At 33.5% G+C, this 19,588-nt stretch overlaps 1 protein-coding gene across 1 annotated transcript in view; it reads right to left on the bottom strand.

Annotated features, from left to right (window-relative positions):
• The window catches only part of COL4A5 (collagen type IV alpha 5 chain), a 237,673-nt gene that overhangs the window by 141,836 nt on the left and 76,249 nt on the right, over positions 1–19,588 (bottom strand). Inside the window, exon 2 of the mRNA XM_049644165.1 lies at positions 3,148–3,207. Within this exon, the coding sequence (XP_049500122.1) occupies positions 3,148–3,207 (60 nt within the window). The remainder of the gene's footprint in view (positions 1–3,147; positions 3,208–19,588) is intronic.

The following is a 19,588-nucleotide window of genomic DNA, read 5'->3' as shown; positions in this document are numbered from 1 at the left end:
AGTGGATCCTGAGAAACTTAACAGAAGACCATGGGGGAGGGGAAGGGAAAAAAAAAGTTAGGGAGAAAGCCAAACCATAAGAGACTCTTAAAAACTGAGAATAAACTGAGGGTTGATGGGGGGTGGGAGGGAGGGTAGGGTGGGTGATGGGCATTGAGGAGGGCACCTGTTGGGATGAGCACTGGGTGTTGTATGGAAACCAATTTGACAATAAATTTCATATTAAAAAAATTATATTTCTCACCAAATGTGAAAAATTCTTGCCATTACCACTGTCCTATTAATTTTTATTCCTTTTTCTCCCCTGTTTGATCACTCCCATTGTTAGGGGACCACATTTACATTTACATTAAACCATTTTTATTGTCCCAGAGGTCACTGAGGCCCTATTCTTTCCCTTTGTTCTTCAGGTTGCATTTTTCCTCTGATTCATCTCTAAGTTCACTGACCCTCTATTCCACTGTCATCATTCTGCTGTTATAAGCCAATCTGGTAAATTGTTCTCTCTGATATTTTGCTTTTCAAATCTAGATTTTCTTCATTATTTTTAGTTTCCAGTGCTCTGTTGTGATGCTCTATTTATTCATTCCTAGGAGCACATTTCCCTTTAAAACAACAAATATATTTATCCTATCTGCTTTAAATCTTTATCTACAAATTTTAATATGTGTCATTTCAGAGTTAGTTTTCATTCATGAGTCTTCTTCTTGACTATGGATCACTATTACCTGTTACTTCTCATGCCTATAAGTTTTAATAGCACATTAGACATTGTATATTGTAGACATCCTAGGTTCTTTTTTCTTCCTTGGAAGAGTATTGAACTTTTGCTTTAGAAAACAGTAAACTCAGGTGAACTAAAACTTAAAAATTATGTTTTCCCTTCAGTGGACAGCAGTTAAATCTATGTTCAGTTATCGCGGCCTTCCAGCTATTCCTTTTGGTGGATTGTGTGAATCCTCCCCTATACATATAAAGTTCAGGACTCAATCAAGAATTTGGGTGGAGTTTATAAGGAAATTTTTGGGCTCCGTTCTCTGTGGCTCCCTCTATTGCAGCATATCTCCTATCACTTTCCAGTCATTCTGGAATCCTCAACTCTTTCCTCAACTTCTCAAGCCAAGAAGACTGTGGCTTTTAGTCTGGATTCTAGCCATCCTTTGCCAAGCAGACTGAAGGGTGCTCTCAGGAGAAAAGCCACCTAAGTGCAAACTTGCTCAGTGTACTCCCTTTCTTTCAAGAGTAGAATCCTCTCTAACTTTTTCCTACTTTTGGTCACTATATGACCATTAAGTAGGTGTTATTTTTGTCCAGAGTATTTACTTCTTATTTTAAGAAGAGTTAGTCTGATAAAAAATCACTGTGCCAATATCAGAAATGAATCTCTTTTGGTCTTTTTATCACTACAGAAAGCACCCTTACTATAAAACTACTCCCGGGGTGCCTGGGTGGCTCAGTCAGTTGAGCGTCTAACTTTGGCTCAGGTCATGATCTCACAGCTCATGAGTTTGAGCCCTGCATCGGGCTCTGTGCTGATAGCTAGGAGCCTGGAGCCTGCTTCGGATTCTGTGTCTCCCTCTCTCTGTCCTTCCACTGCTCGCACTCTGTCTCTCTCAAAAATAAATAAACACTTTTAAAAAATAAAAAAATAAATAAAACTACTTCCCTCAAACTAATGTCACTTAAATAGGTGTTCTAGGAGTGCCTGGGAGGCTTAGTCGGTTAAGCGTCTGACTTCAGCTCAGGTCATAATGTCACAGTCTGTGAGTTTGAGCCCCACATCGAGCTCTGTGCTGACAGCTCAGAGCCTGGAGCCTGCTTCGGATGCTGTGTCTCCCTCTCTCTCTGCCCCTCCCCTGGTCACGCTCTCTGGCTCTCAAAAAATAATAAATAAACATTTAAAAAAATTTTAAAAATAGGTGTTCTAGATAACACAATTCAATTATTATTAATAAGTGTTCTGTTAGAAAGAAGTGGGTCAAATGGACCTTGGAAATATAGCATTGCAAAACAAATACGTTTCTTTATATCAAGACTTTTAAACATCTTTAATGTGCTAGTAGACATCCTATATCCCTAAATGGAATATGCTCTTGAGATAATATCCTAAAATTTTTCATATATAATTAGTAATATTCACTGATTCATTCAAAAATATTTATTAAGCCCTAGACAGTGAAGACTAGAGTATAAACCCATTTCTCCTAGCACAATACGCTATCATGTTTTAATCTTCTAATTTCACTGTCAGTCATTGATTCAGAGTGGCTAGGTTTATGCTACTTAATCCTCACCAATACTTAGTTTTTTTTGTTTTGTTTTTAAAAAAATTTTTTTAACGTTTATTTATTTTTGAGAGACAAAGAGAGAGCATGAGCAGGGGAGAAGCAGAGAGAGAGGGAGACACAGAATCTGAAGCAGGCTCCAGGCTCTGAGCTGTCAGCACAGAACCCGACATGTGGCTCGAACTCATGAACCTTGAGATCATGACCTGAGCCGAAGTCAGATGCTTAATCGACTGAGACACCCAGGTGCCCCATCAATACTTACTTTGTAATTATCGTATGTATACAATAGGGGTGCTGCTATTGGAAAAGTGAGATAAAAATAGAGGTTCACTAATCGTTAACTTACGTGGACTAGATAAAAATACATGAAATTGGCTAGTATGATACTCAACACAGATGAGTAGCCTGATAAATGTTAGTTTCTTTCTTAGTGTTTTTCTCTTCTTTTGCCTATTAAGTTAGTGGTTTTAACAAGATTGATCATAGATAGGTTGGCAGACTACAGCTCTCAGACCAAATGCAGTAAGAAGTCTGTTTTGTACAGTCCAAGAGCTAAGACATTTTTTTATACTCTTAAAGGACTTTTTTTAAAAAATGTTAAAAATTGTGTGATAGGGATATTATGTGGCCCACAAAACCTAAAATATTTACTATATGGTCTCTTACAGAAAATGTTTGCTAACTCCTGAGATATAGTCTAATCCTTATAATTATCCCTTATAATTATCTAAAATAAGCAGTATGGTAGAATTCATTTTATTTACTTAGATGCTGAGGTAGAAGCCCTGATTTTAAAAAAAATATTAAAACACTATTTTACTGGTTTTACTAAGTTTCAAAGGCTCATCTCAAATCTCACCTTTTCTCCTTTTACACCACTACAGTCACATTTTGATCCTGGAGAACACCCATAGCAAGCCTATAAGGAAGAAAAAGAGGGAAAAAGATTATTAAATATGAACCTGAAAATCAGTCTCTGACTTACCCCTCAACTAAACTCAACAATCCAAATTTGTAAAACTAATACCAGAAAAATATCTGAACAGATATATACCAAATTGCAAACAATGGTTGCCTCTGGGGAAGCTTTCACCTTTTATGGTACACATTTCCATTTGATCTTTTCATAATGAGCAGATGTAACTTTCATAATTTTAAAGTGAAAAATATCCTTTTAAAAAGATACTAAAAATTAAAAAGCAATTCAAACAATTTCCCTGTAATATTATTTGCCATTTGTCCAAGCTCTTAGGAACTTTTCTTCCTCCTAACGTCACATTCAAGAAATGACCTTTCAATCTATATTAGCAATGACCTTGGTGACTAGCTAAAGATGTCTGACGGCCGAAGTTGCTTGACTCCCTGCACTCGTGAGCAATCATGGAGCATAAAATATGTAATGCTATCTTCTACCAACTTTTTTTTCTTTGCTCCCATTCTCTCTTGCTAGTAGTTCAGTCTATAATGACTCCAACAAGTTTTACCACAAATGTTGTTCCCACAGCCTAGATCCTCTAAAAAGCCACTACTAATAAATTCTTTTACTCATATTAAGAATTGAGGTCTTGAAGCCAGAAAAATATCCTCCTCCAAAATAAGGACCCATAAGAGAGGCACTTGGCTAGCTCAGTCAGTGGAGCAGTCAGTGGAGCCTTGATCTCGAGGTTGTGAGTTTGAGCTCCACATTGGGTGCAGAGATTAGTTAAAAAAAATAAAAATCTTAAAAAATAAAATAAGAACCCATAAGAGAAGAAGATAATAGATGACTTCTGCCATCCAGATCTACCCTATACTCTGACATAAAGCTGAACTCCTTAGAAAAACAAATAGTAGTTAGTTTAACCTATGTAGATAGCTCACCATTTATGGACAATAAGGTGGTATACTTTTCTTCTTTTATTTATTTATTTATTTATTTTTTTGATTTGGGGATATTTTTTATTTTTATTTATTTATTTTTTCAATATATGAAATTTATTGTCAAATTGGTTTCCATACAACACCCAGTGCTCATCCCAAGGTATACTTTTCATTAAATAAGAGAAACTTTTATGTGATGTAAATACCAAATAATGTGTATCAATGCTCAGCCTTGGAAAACTGTGACTTAAAAAGTACCTAAGTGTCCTTTCCAACATTCCCTGTGTTCCTTTACTCCAACCACTACCAGAATACTTTCCCCAATCCTTATCAAATTACTGACCTCATCCTTCTAGTCATAACTCCTAATCTACTCAGCTGCAACTAGAAGCTAGCCAGATGCTGGAACTCCTTTTCCTGATTAAGAGCAAACAACAATGGTTTGATGTCGGGGGTAATCTCTCACTCACACTGCAAGTTGTTGTTCCTGAAACAGATGCTCCTGACATTTCTAATCGAAAGGCTGTTATGCAGCTATTATTCATCATACATAGTTGATATTAGGTTTCAGTATCATACATCAACTACGTTACAAGTGAAATGGACTTATACAGACTTACTCATCAAACATGAATTGAGCATTATTAGAGGCCAGAAAACTTGTTAAGCAATAAACACGAATAAGACACAGCTCTTTCCAACATATAAAACTAATTCAACAAATACTTATTGATCACCTGTTATATGCCAGCCACTATGTCACATTAGGTGTAGGTAGAGATGCAAAGACCGTACATCACTGCTCTCTAATGGAAAGGATAATTCCATACAGAAAAATTACATTACAGTATGTCAGGAACAGAGGCTAATTTAAGATGTATAACTTTTTTGTGCAAACATGAATTGCAGATTCCAAAATATAAACTTACAAATTTTAGAAGATACCAATTCACAAGACGAGAACTGTCAATGGTCATATTCACTGAATTAGATTGTGCATATTATCAATAATCAGTTACAAGCATTAATGGAGGATAAAGGATAGTGTACAAAATGGCTATACATTTAAAAATAATTAACATTTGACTTTGAAATGTATGTCTATACTTTATTTTTTAAATTTTTTTAACGTTTCTTCATTTTTTAGAGATGGAGAGAGACAGAGAATGAGTGGGGTAGGAGCATAGAGAGAGGGAGACACAGAATCCGAAGCAGGCTCCAGGTTCTGAGCTGTCAGCACGCAGCCCGATGCGGGGCTCGAACCCATGGACCAAGAGATCATGACCAGAGCTGAAGTCAGATCCTTAACCGACTGAGCCACCCAGGAGCTCCTGTCTACACTTTAAATGTAAATATTGGTGCATAGTCTTCTGGTGTTACAACTAAAAGATAGTATAACTTTCCATTTTCATCTTTCATTAAGAAATCCTTCTTTTTAAAACATAAATTAAGCTCCTGAGAATAATGCAAAACAATAGACAAAAAGGGTTTGTTAATACGGAGAAGATACTACATGAATTTTACTTATAATATTTTTGACTTCTAAGTATCGAACAATATCCTCCAACTTCTAATATAATTTGTAAACAAACAATATAACTTTGAATAAGTGTGCATGTCAATTCAAAGGTAATTTTATATATAATTTTTCTTAAAAATTAGTAATTTCACCTTTTTGTACTTATTACTTCAAATGTAGCTATACTTTAGAGAGGTCGCTACTTAAAACATTTGATATTTGTTTGAATTCAGTTTTAAAATTTAATTTATATTCTATTTATTCCACCTACGTTACAATGACACTGGTACTCTGGCTTTTTTTGTTGTTTTTAAAGCCAATTGTAATACACACACCGACCACTAGATGCCACTTTTCATACAGTTATAACAGTGAAGCCCACATGGAAATAGCCCCAATTTGACATTCGGTTAATGCAGCAACATATTTTTTTACAAACAGCCATTAATACTAATTAGGTGCCCAATAAGCACAAAGCACAGTTTTAGGGCTATGAGTTGTACCATAAAATGTGTAGACACGAGTGCTGTCTTTAAGAAACTTCCAATCTAGTTAAAAAAAAAACCAAAAAACCCTATGCCTAAATAAATAAAAATAAAATTTAAATACAATGAAATAATGACATAGGAGACAATGGTAACAGAATGAGCTCTAAAATACAAGAAATACATTCTGAGTTTACTTCAGCAATTGAATCATTAGGAAACTCTAAAAAAAGAATATTTAAAAAAAGGAATCTATAAACAAGTCATTCCCATATCCTAGACCTCAATTTTCTCTTTGGTAAAATGACAGATGGATGATATAACCTCTTTAGGAAGCTTCCAGATCTTACAGTATGTGATTCAGTAGGATTTACCAAGTAAAAATGAATGGTATAGTCAATAATTGCTATCAAAGTTAACAAAGAGGACTCCCTTGAGTGTGGAGTGTTCACTAACAGCTCTGTAGAGAAGGTAAATAAATCAACTTCAATTTTGAAGAATGGACAGAAAGATATCTAGAGGGAAAATGTCCATGCTAAGTACTAAAATCAAAACACAAAATTTTTGTGGGCAAAGAGCCAGATTAAGTATTAAGTACCTCAGTCTAAGGACTTCTTAAATCCATATGAAAAAGTATAGTAGGAAATAAGGCCAAAGAAAGAAAATCTTTTCAAAAACTGGAAAAACTAATTCTGCAAAGTCACTGAACACTGTTAAAGCAAGAAAATGATGCAACTATAGTAATGTTTTAAAACTTTTAGGGAGAAAATAATAAAAAGTATGGAAGATTTCTTATTATCACATAGTAAAACACATCATGAAGCTACAATAATTAAAACAGTATGGTGTTGTTCAAAGAACAGGCAACTCAATGAACTGTAACAAAAAGACCAGAAACACACACACATAATATGATAAAAATTGGCTTTTGTCCAATAAATGTGAAAATAATGGATTGTTCAACAGAGGGTGCTAGGACAAGTATAGAAAACAATGAATTGAGATCTCAGGCCCCCACGGTTAAAAAAAAAAAAAAAGAAAAAGAAACAGATATGAGAATTAAAAGTGTAAATGAAAGCAAACTTCTGTATGTATTAAGGTCTCTTAAAGAAACTCACAAAAATTCAGGTATTAGGATCCCATCTTACAAATGCTATTTCAATAAGCTTGAAATTGGCTACCAGAATCCAAACTTTTAATAAACATCTCCAGGTAATTCTGATTCAGTGATTCAAGCTATATACACTACAAAATAATGGCATAGAAAAATAAGAAATAGTCCAATAATGTGGCTAGTTAAGTATCCTGACTGATATGCCTGCTTAAGAAAGAAACTAAAAATGCTTTTAAAATGTAAATAGGTCTTAAAGCATCAAAAAGAAGCACAAAAGGAGGTATCAGGCCAAAATCTAGACAGAAAAAAACAACAGTAAACTGACCAATGAAACTACTTTTGCCCTGAGGGCATTTAGCAAAACTGGAGAATTTGAGATTCTTGTTTCACAACTTCTTCAGTGTAAAGGTATTATATAAGTACCCGATGGATTTCATCCCCAGGGAATTTTAAGAAAGATACCTTAGCACTCAGCAGAGAAGTACAGGGGGAAAACATCTTTGAGAAAGTATAACCACAAACTGGCCCTCATAAATATCTGCAATCCAAATTAGCATTTGGCTGGGTGACCCAGTAATCTCGAATTACAAATTTGCTTAGAGTAGACTCCTATTGCTTTGATCTCCCAGAGGCTGGGCAGAAATACATACAAATCTTATGTAGAAGAATATATCTTCATAGTAAACTTCAAAGAATTCAAAAATTTTTTTTATATTTTTAATGTTTATTTATTTGTGTGAGAGAGAGACAGAGAGAGAGAGAGAGAGAGAGAGAGCAAGAGACAGAGTGTGAGAAGGGGAGGGGCAGAGAGAGAGAGAGAGGGAGACACAGAATCTGAAGCAGGCTCCAGACTTTGAGCTGTCAGCATAGAGCCCAATATGGGGCTCGAACCCAGAGCTGTGAGATCATGACCTGAGTTGAAGGTGCCCCCCCCAAAAAAATTTTCTTGAAAGGAAAATAAGATATCCTATTCAAAAATCACTAAGCACACAAGGAAACAAAATACCATAAGCAAAAACCTAGAGAAACATCTGACAGCAGAAGCTGCTCAGCAAAATTTCGGGTATTAGAATTATTAAACACAAAATATATAACTATTTTTATAATTATTATAGATATTTTAAAACTTGAAAATAATAAATGAACCAAGAAATTGTAAAAAAAGAAAGGTAACATAGCTAAATTGAAATAAAATATAAATTTTAGAATTTAAAAACCATGTAATTTAAAACTCAGTGGATGGGCTTCACAGCAGACTGCATATAGCTGAGAGACAGTTTAAAACATGACAAAGTTAAGAAATTATCTATAATGTATTATATATATAATGTATTTCTATACATTATAGATATATCTATAATTATCTAAAGTATCTATAATGTATAGATATAATGTATTTATAGAGATAAAACAGGGAAAGTGTGAAATGATAGTTAAGCATGGAAGCAAAGTGAGGAAGGAGAGCATATAGGTAATCAGGTTTACAGAAGAAGAAGTGAAAGAAGGAATGGAGCAGGGACAAGAATTAGAGATAATGGCAGGGTTTTCAAGAAATAATTAAAAATATCTGTAATTCAATAAGTCCAAAAGATCCAATGGAAGAAAAATCAAAAATTTGTACACTAGATACAAATTAGTGTAACTTCAGAACATAAAACCAAAGACAAGGCTTTAAAAATATCAAGAAAGACAAGGGAGACTGCCTTCAAAGGAGTGACAATTATTTATAGATTAATTCTCAGAAGTACAATGGAAGCCAGAAGACTAGAATGTCATCTTTATATGCTGAGAGAAAACTGTCAACTTATATTTTTTACCCAGTAAAGATATCTTTCAAGAAGAAGGTGAAAATACAGACATTTTTAGACAAATAAAAACTGAGAAAGTAGGTACTTAGCAGGACTACACAAAATGAAATTCAAAACCTTTTAATATCTTCTCCCTTCACATGACAGGAAATGCAATTGAAATGGGAGGTCTAAAATACCAAAAGTAATGGAGAAAAAAAGTGTTATATTCATGGGTAAATGCAAATAAGTAGTAACTATAAAACACAATTATAAAGAGAGCCACAGGGTTCAAAAATACAGACCTAAAAGAAAAACACAGTGATAACACATTATAAATCAGGAGAGGATGACTGAAGTTAAAATATTCTAAGGTTATTGTAATTGTGTAGAAAACAGGCATAGGTATTGACTACTTTAGACTTTGATAAGGTAAGCATACAATTTAGGTATTCTAATTCCTAGGGTAAACCTTAAAAGAAGGTAAGTGAGGTGTTAATTCTAAAGGAGTGGAGGGGACAATATTTAATAAATCCAAAAAAAAGCAAAAGAGAGAAAGTGCTATCTTAGAAAAAACAGGAAAAATAAATGTATCAGTAATTACATCAAGTATAATTAATTGTAAAATGACATGATACAAGGAAATAATCAGACAAATTTGGAATGTGGTACATATGAAGGACAACTACCATGGACTCTTCAAAAAGTCAATGCCATGCCTTGGCTTTGTGAATGACAGCTTGAAGAGCTCTGTGGATCGTCTCACTAGCAAACGAAAAGAGCTGGTGACATTTAGGAAAAACAAAATTTATGTCTCTGGATATTACCCTAAGAACCTACAGCAAATGAAGAAACACCATTCAACAAAATTTACTACATCTTAGTTATGAAGAATAAGAATCTATGGCATTTTAGCCATGACCCACCCCCTTCCTCTCCCCTTTCTCTATTCAGCTTGACAAAAGCTCCACACAAGGTGGAAGCAGACATGAACGTGGAGCTCCTTCTCCCTCCCTCCAGCTCTGAGTTGAGTACTACAGTGTCTCACTAGAACAGGCCATCAGCATTTCTCATTCTCCCCCTTGACCAGTTTGAAGTTGTAAAAGCTCTATTCCAACTTGAAATAGCTGAGAATTCTAAGGCTTTTGTGTTCCACATAGCCTCAACTCACAAGACAAAAATTCTACCCCAGGTATGGCCAACTGAGAGTACTGTACTCAACTGCCCTAACCACAGTTCACTCACAGAGCACAGGGTGGATACTAGCAGAAGCAAGTTGAGAAGACCAGATGCTACTGTCCTTCCCTGTGCCCCTGCTCATAAAGCAGAGTGTCACTTCGAGAGAAGCAGGTCACTGTTCCTGCACCCCACTCTGGAACACTATCATGGAGGTTTTACCTGGGTGGTGGTGGGGCTGGGGTGGGGGAACCATAAAACCAGAGACCTCTGAAGCTCTCTCTAAGAAACTTGAGTTTACTTGGGACATTCTAATTATAACAATGTATTTTTGAGTTTGTAACTTATATAGACATAATATGTATAACAATAATAGCATAAAAAGGAGAAAAAGGGAATAGAGTTTCAGAGGAGTAATATTTCTATATCTTACTGAAATTAAGTTAATGTAAATCTTAAGTAGATTCTGACAGGCTATGATGCCCATGGTAAGCACTACAGCAACCAGTAAGAAAATAACTCAAAAATATAGTGAATAAAATCATTAAAGGAATTATAATATTTAACTAGAAGATATTCACTTCCTAAAAAAGAAGGCTATAAAGGAGGTACAGAAGAACAAAAAAAAGCATGAAAAATATCAAAAACAAAAAAGGCAGAGAAAAATCTAATTATATCAATAATAACACTGAATGTGACTGTATTAAACAAGCCAATCAAAATTCAGAGATTGTCAGACCATATTTAAAAGCAGGATCAAATGATGGCTATAGGAGAATACATTAGATTAAAATATACAAAAAGCCTAAAAATAAAATAGAAATACAATCAGGCAAAGAGCATCAGCAATAGACAAAATATCTGTTTATCCCCAATACTTCTCCAATACTGCCAAATTCATATGTTGAAATCTTAATCCCAATGTTATGGTATTTGAAGGAGAAGACTTTGGGAGGTAATGAGATCACGATGGCACTGTCCTCGGAGTAGGATTAGTGCGCTTATGAGAAAAGGCCAAAGAGTTACCTAGCCCTCTTTCTGGCATGTGAAGATCTAAGAAATCAGCAGCCTGCAAGCCAAAAGAGGGCTCCCACCAGAACTGACCATGCTGGCAGCCTGATATTAGAATTTCAGCCTCCAGAATTGTGAGAAATACATTTCTATTGTATATAAAGTACCAAATATGTGGTATTTTGTGATAGCAGCATGAAGATAGCAACCATAAGAAAGTTGGAGTGGATATACTCATAACAGAAAAAATAGATATAAAATTATTACTGGACATAAAGAAGGACATTTTATAATGATAACAGAGTCAAATCACCAAGAAGACATAACAAGTATAAACATGAATGCACCTAACAAGAGAGCCCCAAAACACATGAAACAAAAAATGACTGAATTGAATTGAGAAATAGTTCAACAACAATAGTTGGTGACTTTAATACCCAAATTTCAATAATGAGCAGAACAACAAGGCAGAAGATCAATAAGGAAATAGAGGACTTGAACAACAGTATAAACTAACTAGACCTAAAAGACATCTATTCAACACTCTACCCAAAAGCAGTATAATATACATTCTTCCCAAAATTGTATAGGACATTATGCAGGATAGATCATATGTTGGGCCATAAAATAAATCTTAATAAACTTAAGAAGGATTAAAATCATACAAAGTATGTTTTCCTATGATAATGGAATGAAATTAGAAATCACTAACAGGAAGATGGGAAGCCTGGATGGCTTACTTGGTTAAGCGTCTGACTTTGATTCAGGACATGATCTCACAGTTCATGGGTTCAAGCCCCACATTGGGCTCTGTGCTGACAGCTCAGAGCCTGGAGCCTGCTTCAGATTCTGTGTCTCCCTCTGTCTCTGCCTCTCTCCCACATGCACTCTCTCTTTCTTTCAAAAATAAATAAACATTAAAAAAATTTAAAAAAAATCACTAGCAGGAAGAAACCTAGAATATTCATAAGCATGCAGAAAATAAGCAATTTATTCCTAATTAACCTTTGGGTCAAAGGAGAAATCACAAGGTATTATTAGAAATTCTTTGAAAAAAATGAAACTAAACCCACAAAATACCAAAACATATGGGATGCATTTAAAACATTGCTTAGAGGAAATTTATATTAGTAAATGCCTAGGTTTAAAAAAGATGTCAGGTCAATAAACTAATCTTTTACCTTTAGATATTAGAAAAAAGAGGAAAGGGGCGCCTGGGTGGCTCATCCGGTTAAGTGGCTGATTTTGGCTCAGGTCATGATCTCATGGTTCGTGGGTTCAAGCCCCAAGTTGGGCTCTGTGCTGACAGCTCAGAGCCCAGAGACTGCTTTGGATCCTGTGTCTCCCTCTCTCTCTAACCCGCCCCTGCTTGTGCTCTCTCTGTCTCTCAAAGGTGAATAAATATTAAAAAAAAATTTTTTAAAGAAAAGAGGGAAACTACCTGAAGCAAGTGCAAGGAAGAAAATAATAAATATGTGTAATTAATTAAATGGAGAATAGAAAAATAGAGAAATAGAGAAAAGCAAAGAAACCAAAAGTTGGTTCTTAGAAAAGATTGACAAAATTGACAAGGCACAAAGAAAGAGGGAGACTCAAGTTAATGGGTTTTTTAATTGAAAGACTCAAATTATTAAAAAATAAAAAGAAGAAAGAAAGAAAGAAAGAAAGAAAGAAAGAAAGAAAGAAAGACACAAATTATTAAAATCATGAATGAAAGAGGGGACATTGTTACCAACATGAGTAGTAAGAACAGGGAACTTTCTCAGGCTAACATTATACTTACTGGTGAAAGATTGAATCCTTTCCCTACAAGATCAAGAACAAGACAAGGATGTCTACTCTGTTACTTCTTTCAAACACCATTCTAGAGGTTCTAACCAGGGTAATTAGATAAGAAAATGAGCCATCCATATTAAAAAGGAAGAAGTAAAGCTATTTCTATTCACATATAACATAGTCTTGTACATATAAAATTCCATTAAAGCTAATAAATAAGTTCACAAGATTACAAGATATAAAATCAGTATACAAAAGAATCAATTGTATTTCTATACACTAGCACGAAATTAAGTAAAAACCATTTACAACAGTGTGAAGAAAAATAAAATACTAGGGAAACTTAACTAAAGATATATAAAACTTTTACTATGAAAACTAAATCATTATTGAAAGAATTTAAATAAGATCTAAACAAATGGAAAATAACCTATGTTCACGGATCAGAAGATATAATATTGCAAAAATAATAATGCTTCTGACTTTTTTCAGACTCAAAGCAATCTTTATCAAAGTTCAACTACCTTTTTTTTGCAGAAATGGACAAGCTGACTCTAAAATTGATATGGAATTTATATGAAATTGCAAGGTACCTCAAAAGTCAAAACAATTTTGAAAAAGAACAATGTAGAATTCACATCTCCCATTTTCTAAACTTACTACAAATCTACAGTAATCGAACCAGTGCGGTGCCAGCATCAAGACAGACATAAATCAACAGAATAGACATGAGAGTCCAAAAATAAACTCATGAAAATATGATGAATTTGTTTTTTATAAGGGAGTCAAGAACATTTACTAAAGAATAGTTTTTTTTCAGCAAATAGTGCTGAGACAACTGGATATCCGTATGCAAATGAATGAACTTGGACCTCTTCCTCATACCATACATAAAAATTAAAACAAAACGGATCATAGATTAAATGCAAGAGCTAAAAGTATAAAAATATTTTTCTTATTTTTTAAAATTTATTTATTTTGTAAGAGAGAGTGCAAGCACAAGTTAGAGAGGGGAAGAGAGAGAGGGAGAGAGATAATCCCAAGCAGGCTCCACGCTGTCAGCACAGAGCCCAAAATGTGGCCGAATCTCATGAACTGTGAGATCATTACCTGAGCCAAGATCAAGAGTTGGACCCTTAACCAACTGACACCCAGATGCCCCTAAAACTATAAAACTCTTAAAAGAAAATGTAAGAGTAAATCTTCCTGACCTTTGGTTAGTCAAAGCCTTCTTAGATATATTATCAAAAGCACAAATGACAAAAGAAAAAAGTTAATTTTTAAATTTCATAAAAATTTATTTTCTTTATTTCCATCAAGTTACAAAAAATTTGTGCTTCAAAGAACACTATCAAGATAGTGAAAAGACAACCCATAAAGTGGGAAAACATTTGTAAATGATGTACATGATAAGGAGTGTGTATCCAGAATATATAAATAACTCTTATTAACTTACTGGCAAATAACCAAATTTAAAAATGGGCAAAGGAAGCAAAATGTCCATCAACAGATGAATAGAAAAAGAAGATGTGATAGATACACAATAGAGTATTACTCAGCCATGAAAAAGAATGAGATCTTGTCATTTGCAATGACATGGATGGATAGGTATAATGCTAAGTGAAATAAGTCAGAGAAAGACAAATACTATATGATTTCACTATATGTGGAATTCAAGAAACAAAACAAATGAACAAAGAAAAAAACAGACCAAAAAATCCCAGACTCTTAAATACAGAAAACAAACAGGTGGCTGCCCAGAGGGGAGGTGAGTTGGGGGCTGGGTAAAACAGATAAAGTTACAAAATAAATATGTCACAGCAATGAAAAGTACAGCATAGGGAATATAGTCAATAATATTTTAAAAATATTGTTTGGTATAATTATACTTAATGCAGTGAGCACTGCATAATGTACAGAATTATCATTATGTTGTACATCTCAACACAACACTGTATGTTAGAAATATGTTATACTTCTAAATAAATAAATACATAAGCAAGACAGAACAGAAAAAGTGAAAAAATAAATATTTATAATTATTGGTAATTAAATCAACTCAATTTTGAAGTATTTTATATATATATATATATATATATATATATATATATATATGAAGAATGGCAAAGATAGAAAAATACCTAGTGGTAAGGTAGGAAAGAAAAAGCAATGTCACATGCTAGTCTTAGGAAAATGACTTTGTATATCTCTATGTGTAAATTTGGAAATATTTTAATACTTACATTCAATGAGGAAGTTAGTTAAGACACTGGGTTAAAAATTAGTGATGAAGGCCACCTGGGTGGTTCAGTCACTTAAGCATCCAACTTCGTCTCAGGTCATGATCTCGTGGTTCATGGGTTCGAGCCCCGCGTTGGGCTCTGTGTTGTCGCCTCAGAGCCTGGAGCCTGCTTCAGATTCTGTGTCTCCCTCTCTCTCTGCCTGTCCCCTGCTCTCGCTCTCTCTCTTTCTCTCTCTCTCTCAAAAATAAATAAACATTAAAAAAATCATAATAAAATAAAATAGTGATGAGAGGAAGGAGGTATTTTTTAATGATAAAAAGAAAAATAAAGGCAAAGTCTTCAGAAAAAAGATCTATAAAAGAAAGTCATGGTCCAAATAGGACAGAAACCAAGTGAATTTGTAAGACTACATTTGACTATAATTCAAGACTCTAGCTTGAGCTGCATAGATTTTGTGGCTTAAAATTATAATTTTTTGTCTCTGAATCCAATCATAATATGAAGTTCTAAGTATAACTGATATTTACATAATTATATTGCTGTCCATTTTTTATCAAATTTTACATTAACTCTGAAGGCAAATCCTAGGAGAATTAATTATTATGATAGAACAGCATGTACAAGTTATAAACTCTGATAGCAAAATAATGACACAACTGGGAGAAACTGGCAGGAGAAGGATGCAGGAGAGTAATATAGGAAGCCTTTTTTCCATAAAAAAATAAAATAAAATAAAAATGGGAAAAGGAATACGAATAGACATTTCTCCAAAAAAGATAATATAAATGTTCATTAAATACATAAAAAGATGATCAAGATCATTAGGAATCAGGGAAATGTAGATCAAAATTACAATGAGATAGAACTTCACACACAGTAGGATTGTTATAATAAAAAATATATAATATCAAGTGTTAACAATGATTCCAAAACAATTAGAACCGTCATATATTGCAGGTGGGATGTAAAATGATGCAATTGCTTTAGAAAACAATCTGGTAGTTTCTCAAACAAACATATGACCCACAGCAATTCTACAATTCCACACCTAGGTATATACATAAGCAAAATAGAAACATATATCCACACAAAAATATATACATGCATATTCATAGTATCATTATCCAGAATGGCCTAAAAAGTATAAAACAACCCACCTGTCCATCAATTGGTGGACTGACAACCAAAATGTAGTATTTGCATGCAACTGAATATTATTCACCAATAAAAAGAAATGAAGTACTGGTTCACTCTATAACATGGATGAACTTTAAAAACATTATGCTAAGTATAAAAAAACCAGACAAAGTACCATGTGTTGAATGATTCCATGTACATGAAATTTTCAGGAAAAGTCAAAATTACAAAGACAGCAACTAGATTTGTGGTTGCCTAGGGCTCAGTAGTTGGGGGACCATAGCGAGTGACAGCTAAGGGTTTCTTTTGGGGTTGATTAAACTGTTCAAAAATGGATATTGGTAAAATTCTAAAAAGTATTGAACTGTGAACATTAAGTGGGTGAATTATATGTAAATTATATCTCAATGAAGCTGTTAAAAAAATCAGTGTCATGTGAGAAGTCCATTCTATCAAGAATAATCAAGGTTCTGAGATTTTTCCCTAGTTGGAAGCTAACCTGTTAGCCTGCCATAGTTTCATGGGTACTGGCAGAAAATACAAGACACTTTAACCAGGGACAATAATTTATTATTCACAGCAGTGGCCCTAGCTTCCCTGAACCACAGTTCCCACAGGGTGATATGAAAAGGACAAGGTAATGCCTTCACATACATATTATTGTTTAGTAGAGAAACTGAATGTTTAGAAAACCCACATATTTTATAAAGGACAGTAAGCTTGTTTGACTTTTGCTCTGAGATGTTATCTTTATTATACTAGACAGTAAACAAACCTGGTTTTTCCTCCAAATAGAAATACTATTTCTATTTTCCAAGTTGCTCACTACACAAATACCTTTGAAAAGATAATCCGGAACAAAGAGCCTGCTCCACTCCTCTCAAGATATACAGAGACATGAGAGAGCTATAGTAAATTTTCTTCCAACATATTCCAGCTTTTAAAAAATTTAAGAAAGTAAAACAAATGTAGGACATGAACAGCTATAAAAGACTTTTTAGGACCACTAGGGACATATGAATATTAAATTATACTTTAAAATCAGTGTTAATTTTTTCAAGTGTGATAATGATAATGTTTATGTAGTATAATGTCTTTTTCCTTTGGTGAGACATGATGCTTGCTGGGGTATTTAGGTATATAATGTACATGATGTGTGCAAATTACTTTTAAATGGCTTACCAAAAATAAGTGTTTTTTTACTTCTTGTGTATACTTGTGTATAAAGTTTTTTACACATTTTATACACACTTTATATACACACAAATTACTTATATAATCATTAAACTTGCACAGACACAGATATTGGAGAACAAGAGACAAAAATATAAATATGGCAAAATGCTAACAAGTATTGAATCTACAGGGACAATACAGTGCTTTTCATGGCATGTTCTTTCAATTTTTGAAAATATTGTTACTAAAAAGTTAGGTAGGTAAGTAACTAATAAAAGTGTTAAGAGGCAAGCATCCTCAAACTGCAAAAGAAAAAAAACAAAAACAAAAGGACAAATTGCGACACGTATGTTATTTCCCAGAGACATCAAAACATAAGTTTCCATGGAAAGGTTCAAATAAAAGATGAAAAAAGTTGTATCGTACAAATAATAAAGAAACCTGATATCACTATACTAATTTCAGATAAAATAGATTTCAAGGCAAAAAGATATTCATTACATAAAAAAGACTTCATTACAAAAGATAAAATAGGGTCACTTCAAAATGATAAAAGATTCTGTTCACAAGAAATACACTTTAAAAATACAGAAAAGTTGTATGCACTGGTAACATCCTAAAATATACACAGTTGAAAGTACCAGATCTACAAGGAGAAACAGACAAGTCCACAATCATAGTTGCAAATTTTAAACAGATCTCTGATTACTGATAGCACATGGAGACAAAATAATCTATGAAGATGTGGAAAGATTTAAACATGATTACAAACTTGTTCTAGTGAACATACATAAAATAGTGTACTCATCAAATGAAGCACACACATTTAGATCAGGCACACCCTGGATATTTATAAAAATTGACCATACATACACTAGTCTTCAAGGTTAATCTAAGCCAATCTTAAAGGATAGAGTTTATGCAGAACATGATCTCTGACCATAATGCAATTAAGTTAGAACAAACAGTTTAAATCTAACCAAACTCTTCCAGAGAACAGAAAGGGAGGAATAAAGCTAACATAACCATGATACCAAACCTAAATAAGACTGAGTGTAAATAGAAAATCAGAGGTCAATCTTACCAATGAATATAGGTGTAAAAATTCTAAATAAAATGTGACAGAGGTGGATTTAACCTAGGCCCTAGCTATTATTGAAAGGAAAGAAAAAGTTTGAAAAAGAAACAAAAATGTCATTCACAGATAATATGATTGCATAGGAAGAAAATTTAAAAGAATATAGATAGAAATTAGAAATAATAAAGTTTAGCAAAGTTTCTGGGTATAACCCTAATATATTAAAGTGAACTATATTTTTATATACTATCAGAAAACAAAAAAAAAATAAAATAAAATAAAATACAATAAAAAAAGACACAACTTACAATGGTGTCCCTAGTGCAGTCTCCCAGGAAAAAAAAAAGTAAAGGAACCAAATATGATGAGCATTTGACAAAAAGTGTATGAGAAAAAAAAAAGTAAAGGAACCAAATATGATGAGCATTTGACAAAAAGTGTATGAGAAACGCCTGTTAAGAATAGGTGAAATGTAAATGTAATCATAGAGCTTTTATCTGGCTCTACAATAAACAACATATTCATAATATTCACATCTTCAAAATACTATAAACATCGCTTACTGATTTAGCTGAAAACAGCATCTTTTATTGGGAGGAGTTAGAAGAGATAAGGGTGGTAGCAGAAAGAGCACTTCATCTGTCCTAACACAAAGCAAGTAGATAATGTGTTAATAAAGAAAAAAATTATTTGCAAGTTTTTGTTCTTAAGGAACTGATCCAGGAAGTCAAAATGGATGAGGAAAGGAACATGTTTTTTCAGTATAAGTTGTACTTTCTAAGCCATATCCATGCAATATAATATTGTGTCATATTACTATACAATGGTTACTCTCATGAGTCTCATAAACTCTTAGAAGATATTAATTTAAATTTAACATTTCAAAACAGAAGTCATCTTTAACCTGGCGACTCTTAACACAGAACCTCTGTTTTAGA

This window comes from Panthera uncia, chromosome X (assembly GCF_023721935.1).
Source record: "Panthera uncia isolate 11264 chromosome X, Puncia_PCG_1.0, whole genome shotgun sequence".
Taxonomy (NCBI): Eukaryota; Metazoa; Chordata; class Mammalia; order Carnivora; family Felidae; genus Panthera; species Panthera uncia.
The sequence above is the reverse complement of the archived record's forward strand: the minus strand, read 5'-3'. Positions and strand labels throughout refer to the sequence as shown.